The sequence below is a fragment of the Solenopsis invicta genome, chromosome 12, assembly GCF_016802725.1.
Source record: "Solenopsis invicta isolate M01_SB chromosome 12, UNIL_Sinv_3.0, whole genome shotgun sequence".
NCBI lineage: Eukaryota > Metazoa > Arthropoda > Insecta > Hymenoptera > Formicidae > Solenopsis > Solenopsis invicta.
Window position 1 is genome coordinate 15,256,610 of NC_052675.1, and position 13,542 is coordinate 15,270,151.

Below are 13,542 nucleotides of genomic sequence, written 5' to 3' on the forward strand. Positions count from 1 at the left end.
CACTAAGGCACTAAGGTATATTAAAAATTCACAAAAAATTTACAATAATAAGTGAAATTCTGATAAAAATGTCAAACATAAAATTAGCGGATCTATGTCAGTCACAGCGGTTCTTATTTTTTTGCAATAAACTGTTCACAGTTTTTTCTAAAGAAGGAAAATCTTATACATGCTTCTTAGCATTAATATTCTGGCTTTATGCAATGACTGTGTTTCAAATCCGACGAATATGCGGCGCGTAGTTCATATCTGGAGGTTGTAAAAGTTATTATTTAGCAATAAGAACCACTGTAAGTGACATAGGCCTAACTTTATGTTTCACAAAGTTAGCGAGTTACGTTTTTATCGTAAATACAAAATGTTTTCTACTGTGTAGATATGAAAATAGTTTTTCGTTTTATCAAAATAATTATGGAGCTCACATTGGTTGCTAAAATGTTAATGTCTTTTTGCAGAGTCATACATCCAACATAATTATTTTGACAGGTTAACAAAATTATTTTCAGACCCGTATCTAGCTAAATTTGTAAATACGTCAGCACAAAACCGTTCTTTCCGCGTACAAAATTATTTAATGGCAGAAACACATATTCCCATCGAATCCAGGAATATTGGGAAATGAGCAGACGCTATTGTTAGCCAATGTCACTAATATAACCCGATAAATTTGAATGCTCTGCAATTCGCAAAATTATTACAGTCGCGGTCATCGGTGTTGTAGAATTAAACTATCTAATAACAGATACACGAATTCGCACTTAGATCTCAATGTACGCAGAACTGATAAACAGCTTGGAACCATTATTAGTGGTTATTGAGCTTATGTGAAACAATAAACTTTTGTCGCGCATCAATAATCCACTGAAAACTACAAAATCGTATATGTTATTAGACAAGTTCAAGCTGGTCTTTTCAATTTTCGATAAACAGGATTTTTAAGAATTACTTGAAATTAAACATTCATAATTTCTATTAATCTCTTGCAGTTTCACAAATTTCGTATTAACACGAAATTCTAGAAAAATACTTAGCGCGTCAGAGAAATTTTGATAACGTCTCTGCAATTCGACCTCGTCACTCGTCACGAGAGACGATCCCTCGCGTGAAATCGGCGCGCAGTAGCAAATATTTTACGAGCGACGGTGCGCGGAATGTCCGGCGGATAATTGCACCATGCGAAAATTAAATAGCACGAAGCCGGCGGCACAGAGCAAATTCGGGCGTTCCCGCTGATACGAGATACGAAGCGCCGCGCCGGACAATCGACCCCCGTACGAAAACGATGGCGAGTGCGATGTAAATCTTGGTTCATTTTACATTATGTCACCGGTCGAGGGAGAGGCGAGGTTGCTCGCAAATACGCCGGCCCGCGGTAGGGTAGTAACCGCCGGACCGCGATTATACGCGAGCGGGAACGCTCGCGCGCGTTTTCCCCGACTTTTACGAGCGCGCGGGAAATCTACCTTCCGCGCGCGTATGTAATTCCGTGTGCACGCGCGATGCATAAATATATTAAGTAATGGATATAGACAATTCGAGTATATGTATAACCTTGTATTTTCACGCGTTTCGGTGCACCTCGTGCAAAAATAATTTATGTGAATATGTACTGCATGCATGCAAAATGGGAAACGCAGGAATCGACAGATATTGTATATTTTGATGAATTTCCGGTTGATAAATGATTGTCATAGCATTCAACGTACCATTATAATGTGACGTTTACGTATAATGCAAGAACAGAAGGAAAGGAAATTATGAAAAATTATATAAAGATAAGACAAAAATTAGAAAATTGAAATAATGCATTCGAGAGTATTACAGCACTTCTTAAGGATGTATAGGACATGGCTCAAGACATTACAAAAATTATGAAAAGTTACAGGTTGTTTTGTATTGTATCTGAAAGTAGTAGAAAAAAATTGACGGCAATGTTTTATCTGGATAAAAAGTAATTTCTATAAAAAGTATTATAGTCATCTGCTCTATTGAAAACATAATTAATGAAATAAGAAATAATAACAAAATTTGAATTTTTTTATTTACCATAAGTACTTTAAATATTTAAAATAATTTATGTAAAGTTTCATTGCAATGCAAAGATCAGTACTGTAAGATAAACAAAAGTTATTTATTTATTTATTTATAAAATAACTAAACAGACTCATCTTAAATAAAGTACTTAAACAAAGAAACTTAGATTTTTCTTAATGTTGTAAAAATAATTTTAATTTTTAATAACAAATAGAGTATATAATCGTAAAAAAATATAATCTTATTCACACAACTTTCATACGTATACAGTTTATCTAAAGTATATAATATTAATACATTTCCAAATTTTATTTACTTTACAGGGACCGTATGTCCAATACATCCTTGAAAAACTGGATCTAAATCTAAAAGGATTTAATTAAAGGACTAGTTTCTAATTCCAAAGTGCTAAATTCCGATAAATTTGCAAATAAATGACTGTTGAATGTCGTAGCATTCAACATACTAAAAAAACAAAAACGTAATATTCTCGTACAATGCAAGAAGAGAAAAGAAAGACATCTCAAAAAAGATATACAGAAGATAAGAAAGAAATCAAGAAGAAAGAAATTAACAAACTGAAATAACGCATCCAAAAGTATTACAGCATTCTCCTTGAGAATGCGTTAAAGAACCAAGACTAATTCTCGACTGCAAGGTGAACTCCGCTAAAACGTTCTGATACAGATAAATATTTATCTCACGATGCATTCATCACAATGCAGCGTTGCACGCCTGTATTCTGGCAAATTGCTCGCCTGGTGCACTTCACTTAGCAAAACCGTCAAAGGGTTGGTACATGCAACAATGCACGCCTGCCACCGCCGCATAGCCCGAGTATGGACAACAGCGGTAGAGAGAAAAGAGAGGGAGAGAGAGAGAGAAGAGAAAACGATGATAGATCCGGTCACGGAACAAAAGGAATGAATTAAAGCGCGCGCACGCGTGTATGATGGAAGGTCACCAAATTAAAATGCATGAAGAGAGAAATATCGTTCACAACCGGCGAATACCGTGACAGAATTAACGATATCCGCCGTTTACAAAGTTTAACGTCAAACGAAGCGTATCTCGCGACGCCGGGAGGCTTCGAAAAATCCATGACTTTCGAACGTTCGTATTTTTTTCAAGATTTAAAATCCCTGCCGGCGCGTAAGCGATTGTAAAATAGCCCAATCAATTTGCTTTCTGAATTTTACGCGTGAATTTTTTATATTGCTAAAACGATGAATAACGCAACAAAAAAAATTTACAAAAGATGTTTAAGAAATTTATTTAAAAATATAAGAAGAAAAGTGGAAAAATTCTCTCAATGCGTTTATTTCTAATGGAAAAAATTCAAACAATGCAATTGTATTGTACACGTATAAAGTAAGATAATTTTTGAGAGAGAGAACGTAATCTTTCGCAGAACATACTGGAGGATTGTAGAGCGAATGTGGAAAATGTTAGCACGTTGCTAATACAATAGCGTAGTCGACGTTGGGTTCCGATAATGTACATGGTAAACATTCGCTAAACAATTTAATACATTCACGAACACTAATCGCCGGAGTTACACATAATATGGCGGACTTATACATAAACCACAAATCTCCCCTTACGCACTAATCGCACTACTAATGCAGCCTGTATGAAGCTTAGGCTATTAAATCTATATCAGCTGTTTCACCAAGCCCTATTTCTAGTGCAAGATAGACTTTCATATGCGATGCATGAGATGGAATATATCCGTGTTCCAAAATATATATTCAATTACATGCGTAGGAGAAAGACGAAACTTTTTAAAGTTAGGCTGTAAAAGCAAAAGTTCTGATGTAATTCTAAAGAAATTAATCGCCTCTGTTTTTTGATGAGAAAAAAAATAAGATATTCTCACACTAACAGAACACGTTTCAATTTTCCGTTACATTATAGAATCGCGAAACAGATTTCTCCTGGTAAAGTTTTCGTGCTTAAATCTTGCGGTGGCTAAATCTGCAAGTTCCATCATTTTAACGTCATTCACTGCTGTAATGATAATTCGTTGGTAACTTTATCCTGATAAATCTGGATTAAATCTGGTGTTTCGCGAAATTGAATATCCCCGTCCTATTCGGATATTGATATTATTCTAACAAGAGAGAGAGAGAGAGAGAGAGAGAGAGAGAGAGAAATATTATTCCACGGTAGATAGATACCGTTTCATTGATTGTATAACCGATGTGAACATCTCCAGACGATGTTACTACAGTTGTCCGATATATCAAACCAAGAACCATCATTTCTCAATAGTGAGAAACAGAAATATTATCAATGATCGTACTAATCACAGCAGTGAAATCAAGTTATTTAAATAACTGATATAAATAAATAAATAGCATAATGAAACATAGAAATTAGATATATGAAACAGAAATCTAATACAGCAACTCAATGAAGCAACTGTTCAGTCAAGAGATTCCAGAGAAATATTCCGGAGCAATTTATCATCTATAAATTAATTTATATAATTATAAACAATCGAGAAACCCTAAGAGTCATAGCTAAATCTTAGTCCTGATATTTCTTGTGCGATTTTATGTATAATACATTTTCAAGTTTATAAAACTGCGCTCCGAAGAAATTTTAAAACACAGTTTTAAGTTAAACGAAATGTTAATATTGTAACATGTAACGTCTCAGTGATCGGGATGGCTAAGGTAAATTCTCCTCGGAAAGTCGAGAGGTTCCAGATTCGACCCTTGCACACAGAAAAAAAATTAGTATCAAATCAACAATTCATTGTTTCATATATATAAACAAGAAAATAAAATCTTCTTGAAAGAATTTACTTATAATCTTAAACAGACATAATTTGCTAACATAAAGAAATTTTATTTAAGATTATTAACTTTATTCCAAAAAAATGTATATTTTTGTTTATATATAAAACAATGAATTGTTGACTTAATACTTTTTTGCTGTGGCTGAGATGTTATTTTTTGCAACAAATTCTTTTACAACCAAAAATTTATTCGGTGCGCAGTTTCGTGAACTTCAAAATGTATTATAAATAAAATCACAAGAAATATCAGCACTAAGATCTAGCTTTGACCATCAGGACTTCCCAATTGTCTGTATTGTGCGTGTTCACATATTGGTCGACGTTCTCTGTTATTAATTTACATGATCTTTACTTGGTAATGCGATTTGGTATTTTCACATATTTTTTTAATCGGCTACTTTCAACTGAACAACGGCTCGAAAAATTTAGACGACGACGGCGCGAATTTAATCGGGATTGATGTGTGGATGAAGCTCGATGTGTGCCTGCAGGATTAAGCCGCACCTATTTCGCACGAGTATTACACGTGAGCGGTTATACCGATAACGCGGTTCACGCCACTCGGTAATCACTGCGCCCGCGCCAGTGCCACCGGCATCGCGAGCTATCGAATCGACTCGCCTTTTCAATTCGCAATTGCGGCCATTCCATTGCACGCGCGGAAGCCCTACCAATCGACCCTACGTCGATCTAATACACGACGAGGTTTCCTCGCGCCGTGTCGCTTCGACGCAAGCAGCGCTGCAGGCGACGCGAGTTTCGATCCGGTGGACCGCGCGCTTTATGGCTTTCATTAAAGGCAACCGAGATGGAATAAGGGCGGGTGTCCTTAGGGCGAATAGAGACCGGGCATGGAAAATAGAGGATCAGCGACGAGAAGACGGTAAACGTATGTATATGTACACGTGCGGACACGCGGGTGCAGGATTTCCCATTGGCTGGTTGGCTTGGCTGGCTGATATACACGATGTTTACACGAACGGCTGCCCACCCGACGCTGCTTTTGCCAGCAATGAATTCGCATTACGGTGGCGCCCGACGCATTAAACTATAACGACTGCCAGGACATTCGGTAGACCGGGCATCTACCTAAGCGACAGATTATGAGCGCGATGCATCTCTAACAATCCCTCCACGGACATCGCGTCGTATAGCATGGTAATGGCCGCTTTTAAAACGCCACCAGGCGAATAGCCACCTCGGCAATAAGGCACCTCAGAGGTCATTGGAACGATTATCGCGACCGCCGAAAATAAACGCGCCGAATCTCACTGTGCGCGTTCAGTAATAATTGCTCATAATGGAGAAAATTATTATTATGAAATCGTAGTGGATACTTTTTCACAGAATTGAAAATTTATTGTACTTAAGTAAAACCATTTTCTCTAGAGAAAGACCGAGGCGAATCGGATCGTTATAAGTTTTGCAACAGTTATCATTTGCTGCGTTCAGCAGAGAAAGCAGATCAGTAAACGCTGAATCTGATTCTTTAATACGATTGGTTCTTGCCCTTAGTTTCTTGCAGGATCTAAATGTATAAACCAATCATTTTAAAGAATCATTGAGCGCTTACTGAAGTAAAGATGTGAAGTTTAAGAATTTATAGTAAAACTTGACAAAATTGGATCTTTTTATTATTTGTTTATCTATGAAGGAAAATTGATCCGATTCACCTCGACCTATTCTACAAAATCTCAAACTAAATCTAAAACAGCAGAATTAAAATTATCACCGACCTCGAAGCTATTTGGAATGTAAATCCAAGACAAAAACCGATTTCGAACTTTGTTAAGCTTTCGCTAATAAATAAATGAGATGAACGGTGTCAACATTATTTAAATAGAATTAGAATGGTAGTTCATTAACTCGAATAGAAAATAAGATCAGAAAAATCGAGGATATTCTGATATTATTTTTGTAGTCTTATACCATTTTTGTAACCAAAAAGGAAAAAAATTCAGTTACCTAGAAATCATAAATAATTTCCAAAAAATTAGGCGAGCGTTTTAACACAATACTGCACGGAACGAAAAGGAAAAAGTTGTGTTCTAGTATCTTTTAGAAAATCTAAGAATAACTCGGAATGAAAAGGTTAATAGTGTTCAGCGCGCACAGGTCATTCGTGGTATTAAAAAATGGCTGAAATACGGGCACACGCGGAAGTACTTCCGTTCTCCTGGCACGACTGCCGAGACAATAGCCTTCCTCACTCCTTTCTACCCTCTTTATGTAGCACCAACAAAAGATTCTCGATATGCGACCTCGTGTGCTCTCACAATACCTTCCGTGTCATCTGTAGTCTCCATACGCACCGCCAAAGGTACACGATAGAGGAGGGCGCCTCAAAAAAGGAAAAAAAAGAGGGAGGGAGGAAGAAAAAAGGAAAAAGAAGATATGACTGCCAGGCACGATAATTAATAACCGCTCTTCCTTCCAGCAAAAATACATTAACGTTTTATTATTTCGCGTACACTATGCGATTCTCTAGGATCAAATCGGGCTTGATGAATTCTCGAGAGAACAGGGAACGAGAAAGTCGATAAATCGTGTGCAGAAAACGCGCGCGCGCGCACCCTTGCTGGCTGAATCACTCGAAACGATCTAAACGAGATTCGTAGCTCCACTTTCCAATTTTGCCCGACTTGAAGGAGCCTTTTCACAGATCTTGCGAGATAGAAACGACCGAGAGTGGGTGGGCAGGTAGATAGGAAGGTTCTACCTGGTGGGAGCGGAAAGGTGTGTACCCAGGGGATGGTATCGCGAAGCAAAAGCCGTGGAAGGAATCGCCCAGCCGCGAGAAGAGGCACGCGCGCGCAGGCAGGCGGGCGGGCAGGCGGGCGGGCGAACATCGTCAAGGCGTGTACGTGGCGAGGAAGCGCAATTTTCAAATCGAACCGCGTGCAACATCGATCCCGCATTTCTCACCGTCCGTCCGAGGCGTGTCCGAGAGCAGTTGACGAATTTACCCCGTGAGAGGACCCGGTCGAAGCCACGGTCGGTCGAGCTCCGGTCGTGCGGGGAGCGGAGTGGCTCGCTCGGGCCCGGTAATACGATAGAGTTAGGTAACTAGCTACGTTATACCTTGGCAAACCCATTATATCGCTCTGGGAATCCTTTGGGAAATAGTCTATAGCGCTGCCGGCCCGGGCTTCGATCAACCGTGAAATGTAGTCCGATACGTATTACCGGGTGCAGTACCCAATACGTTCTGCCGGCATCTGGGCGTATAGTGCACCATCACGGCGCGACGGCGACTGTGAGCCGCGTTACCTTCCGCTGGCGGAGAGAATTACCGAGCCTACTATGCGCTCAGGATTCCGCCTTCGCATGGAATTGCCGCAATTTCTCTCTCGTTCGGCCTGAGCACAAGCTCGTAGTTTGTCGTTCCTAAACATGCGACACGCTAACATATTAACCCTCGACTACTGGCAGTTGCGTTTGCGTAACGTAACTAGTACACCAGCCTCAACGCGACCCCGATAGACGAGTGACGTCATAATTGAGGCTAGTTTACATACAACTAATTTGGAAATTTCTCATTCAACCTTGCAAAATTAACTTGAGCTTAATCAAACTTACAGAAATTGTAAACGTGTCATATCATTTTATTAAAGTATTGTAGTATAGAACTCTTTTGACTTCAAAACGTATGATTCTTCTTTATGACTTGTTTAGAAAAAATATACAAATTACAAGAATCGTTTCTCTCTTTGTAAATAAAAGTATAAATTTTTTTACATTAATTACAGTTTTTTATTTTAAGTTTTACTAAAAAATACCTCCCTACAGCCTCTCATCCTAGGCCTTGCTGTTTCACGATACCAGAAATATCTCCAACCTGCTTCATCTGAAATGAAAAATTCAAAAATAGTCTTAAAGTATATTGAAAATTATAACCCGTATCGAATGCAATTTTTATATTCTTTATTTTTAACAGAATTGCGGATTTTCAACCAAAAAATTCATTTTCAGCAAAAATAAATAAAAAATTGAACCAAATAAAGCATTCAATAGAGACAATTTTTAATATACTTTAAAACTCCTTCTAAATTATTTGTTTCAAATAAACTAGGTCGGGGATATTTCTGGTACCACAGAGCTTAGAACATGAGAGGGGAAGATATTTTTCAATAAAACTTAAAACAAAAAATTGTGATTGATAGTCAAAAATATGTACTTATATTTTAAAAAACTCGATTCTTGTAATTTGTATCTTTTCCAGAAAAGAAATCATACCAGAGAAAGGCACACTTTTTGAAGACGAAAGGGTTCTATGCTCCCTTAAATTCTGGAAAGATATTTAATATATTTAAAATTTAATTCAATAAAATTGTGATAAATAATAAAAGTATTCGCGTATTTATTTTTAGTTATTTATTTTATAATGCTTTATAAAAAAAAAATTGTTGCTTAAAACTACGGAATTGTTCCTGTATCGTGTAATTGCATTCTACTTGCGACAGCAGATTGAAGAGCAATGTCATTTCACCGTTCGCGAGTTTGTGACGAATAAAATAAATCGTAACAAAAAAAAATATGATATCGTAGCGAGTAAAAAAAGAAACGGTATTTTCAAAAAATCGTCCCGTTAATTCTTACAATCGATTATATCCAAACAAACGAATATTGACTATAGGAGACGCGTATACGGACGCCACATCGCCACATCCCCCGGTCGGCCTCGACGATGGAACTTTTATGAAAACGGCGCGAATGAGCGCTCGACAATATTTGATTAGATTTTACAAACAAACGCATTCGGACGAACGCGCGACATACACGTGTAATGAATTTACATCGCGCCCCTGCGCGATTGCCTCTTTTATTCATTCGGGAGAGCGCTTGTCCTCCACTGCCCTTCTGCCCTCACCCGCGAAACGATCATGAATTCAATGGTTTCCGATAACAGCGGGGTGAGGTCCAGAGGGGAGGAAAGGGGTAAGGGGTGGAGAATATAAAACAAAAAGAAATAGCTCGCGTATCGACAGTAATTTACATAGGGGGACAGCATTTCCGAAGGTAACGCTCGGCGCGACGCCGGCCGGAAAATAAATGTTCGCCCGATCTCTCTGAAGCACATTCCACACTCGAACGGAGTCGTCGTTGCGCACGTACGCGCCCGTGCGTCTTTTGAAATCAACAGGCTCAACGGCGAAGTTCTTAAAGTCGTCGGCAACGTTGAGCATTGTGAATAGAACCAAGTATTATTGATACGTCCCGCATAGAAAGGTTTCTGACAACGGGCGCATCATTTATTTTAAGTTACCGACGCATTGAATTGCATTTGAACAAGGTAAATATTTTTGCTTTTATTCACTGAAGGAAGAACGCTGCCGATAAATGTCGATGAGGACATCGGCGCATTTGCTTACGCTCGAAGTTTAAAATTGATTCTACAAGCATCTCGTCTTCGAAAGTCTAACGAGAGCGGAAATTGTTTCGTCGCTTTTCTTTTAATAACAAACATTGATTTAAATGCACGATTTAAGGATGTATCGGACATACCTGCAAAGTAAATAAAATTTAGAAATGTGTTTAATATTAACACTTCAAATAAACTGCATATATATAAAAGTTGTATGAATAAAATTATATTTTTATTTAATAACATATATTTAATTTATTTACTCTAAGAAAAATCTTGATGTTTTGTAATGAGTTTTGTGATGAGTAACTTTAAATATTTAAAATGATTTATACAAAGTTATATTGTGATCGTCTGCTTAGTTATTTTGTAAATAATTAAATTTTATTTAATTTACAGAACTGATCTTTGTATCGCAATGAAACTTTACGTAAATCATCTTGAACAAAAAAACTCAAAATTTTTTCATTATTTTTCTTATTTAATTATTAATTATATTTTCAATAGAGCACATACCGCTTCTTATTGAAATAACTTTTTATGCAGATGGAAAATTTTTTTCTACTGCTTTCAAATGCAATATAATACAATCTATAACCTTTCATAATTTCCTTAAATGTTTTGAGAATTCTATACATCCTTAATCGGCATATATTGACATTATCAGTTATATTGACATTAAGGCAAAGTCAAGGAAAATTATCTGGTGCTTTCATTAAAATTTTCTGAGGTTTTCGAAATAAAAGAAAATATTCTTTGAGATTTTCCAAAGTGTGTCCAAAGAGATGATCTTATGATCAAAAAAAGGATGCAGTCATACGCTATTGTTCCCCCGTTACGATACCGTAATCCTGTAATGCATCGAAACGTGGCTTTCGGCACGAACCTTCCATTTTCGGACTAAACACATGAATTCGAACACGGTAAAGCCAGAACGGCGCACAAATTCGCGAAACGACACTAATGGTGGTCAAGCTGACTCCTACGGCACAATACCGGTATCGGCGCGCTATTATCCGCAAGTTTATTGAATGTTAAAGTTCTATAGAGAATTCTCCATTTCGCGCTCGCCCGGCTATATTTCGCCGTCAGTAAGTACGTCGTTGCTACGTAGCCAGTAATTGGCACGTCAGGACAATGCGGCGTATCAGCGAAATTCCGCCGTGGCGTTCATTTAATCAGAAACTACAACAGTACTCATCGAATTCCTTGCTGTATAACGAATCAAACGTCGGGGATACCTCCAAATCTGTGCTTGTAGCAAAATTGTCTCTATATATGTATGATAGTCCTGTCGAGGAATATTTCGCGGGACATAGTATCGAATAGCATTGCTCAGAAGATCATTGCAGGATTTAACTGGCAGTTCAGTTTGATTTCAGATTTTATGCATTTATGCGTTTTCTTTGCACCTTCTAAAAGTATATAATTTTAGTTGCACATAGACAAAAGTAAAAATTATTTTTGCAAAATTATCTACAACGTAAAGAAATAATAATAAAATATTTTATGTTTCAAATCGCATTAGAAGAAAATATGAAAGAGAAAGATACAAACAAAACAATAAAAGTAGGATACAAACATGTAAAATGATATAATATTATCAATAGAAAAATACCATTAATGTATCAATTATGGGTTTTTATTTTTTAATCGCCCAAGCTGATTATGTTTTTATCAGTATTATATAGTACAATGTTTAGTTTCCGAGAATTACAGGGCCATAATCTTGTAGAAGAGGTAGGCTAATATTGAAGACCTCCCACTAAATATTCGATCACGATCATAAAAACAATGAATCATTTTTTATTTCTTCTTTGCGTACGCTGTTATAGTAGCAAATAACATTATCTTAAAGTAGATAACAAAAAAGGATGTAACTTTATCAGAAGTAATCTATTATAATCATATCGTTAAAAGTGAGCGTTATCGAGGTCGTGCACCTTTCGGCGTAGCCGTATAAGGGCCCTACACGCGTTAGACGAGATAGGTGCAAGCGAAATGATTCACGAGCGACAGGAATAGAACTGTGACCGTTTCCCCTCACGTTCCTCTTCAGGGTCGGTGAAGAGCCTTGAAGAGCCCGTGAGGTCGGCAGTCGCCGTAGTACGAGGATGAGAAGCTCGTGCTTTCGCATGAATTTTTTCGACCCAATGGAAATAGTGTGAATTACGACTCTTTAGCCATTAATCGATTTAATTCGAATGCAATACAGAAACTGTAGCGCGTCAATTGTATCATATATATAATCATAGAGATTCATTGCAACACTGCATAGAAATTAATGCGATAACATTAAAATGTAAAGCTACGTATTTGCATGTCGCGAACAAAGGCAATATACCTTTGCAATAATGGCTATTGTGTACGAAAGGATTAATCTTGATATCTCAGTTACTTTTCAAGTAGATCTAGCAGAGGCGACGTTTTTAAATCGCATCAGATAGTTAATGAAGAACTGTTTTCTTTTCCTGCTCGCACTCAAGATATGGATAAGTTTTCTTCGTTCGCCGAAGACGTGACGCTCGCCCGCTTCTAGCGCATCTAGCGGCACTGTCAAGGTAAAAATTTTTCTATTTCTATAAACCATTACAGATAATTCATTCGATTGACAAAAGCGTTTCGCAATATTAATTTGAGAATTATATTGAAAATTATTTTAATTTCAAATTTATACAATTTACCATACAATAAAACTCATTAGCATCAAATTTGAATATTCGAGAAATTCTTCAATAAATTGAAAAATACAATAAATTTCCAATATAATTCAATGATTCCTGTGTTATTTTATACATTCCTAGAATAATAATTTCATATAAATTTCTCCCCGAAAAAGTAAATTACTTCATGATTATCGAATAGATTTTTAGTTTGGAATATACACTCAGAGAAAAATTATTTTTAAATTGATGAAATCGTTTCTTTAACCTGGGTCTTTTTTAAGTTAAAATAAAAATATCTTTGTAGAAAATAAAAATTTATTTGTTCAAAAAATGACGTCATTAAAAAACTTTTTAAAAATAAATAAATTATTTGTTCAAATTATTTCTTTAATTTAAACAACTAATTATATAATTCAAAGAAATGCAAAAAATAATTTAGTTATTCTAATTTTTAAAATATATTGTTTTCATTTAAAGAAAGATTTGCAACACCAAACTATTTCTTTAATTCTAACAAAAAAAAAAACAATCAAAAAATTTCGTCAAATCAAAGAAACTTTCCTTCAACCATATAACATTTTTTTTTAAATTAAACAAATATTTCTGAACTAAAAAAAATCTTTCTCCGGGTGTACTTATACGTAAAGACTTAATTTTATCATTAGTTAGAT

General features: G+C 36.5%; 1 protein-coding gene across 3 annotated transcripts in view; it reads left to right on the forward strand.

The window, feature by feature from the left end:
• The window catches only part of LOC105201747 (protein vein), a 427,513-nt gene that overhangs the window by 398,911 nt on the left and 15,060 nt on the right, over positions 1-13,542 (forward strand). For all 3 annotated transcript variants that reach the window (XM_039456247.1, XM_039456248.1, XM_039456249.1), the window contains exon 6: positions 12,692-12,766. In XM_039456247.1, the coding sequence (XP_039312181.1) occupies positions 12,692-12,744 (53 nt within the window). In that variant the 3' untranslated portion in view covers positions 12,745-12,766. The remainder of the gene's footprint in view (positions 1-12,691; positions 12,767-13,542) is intronic.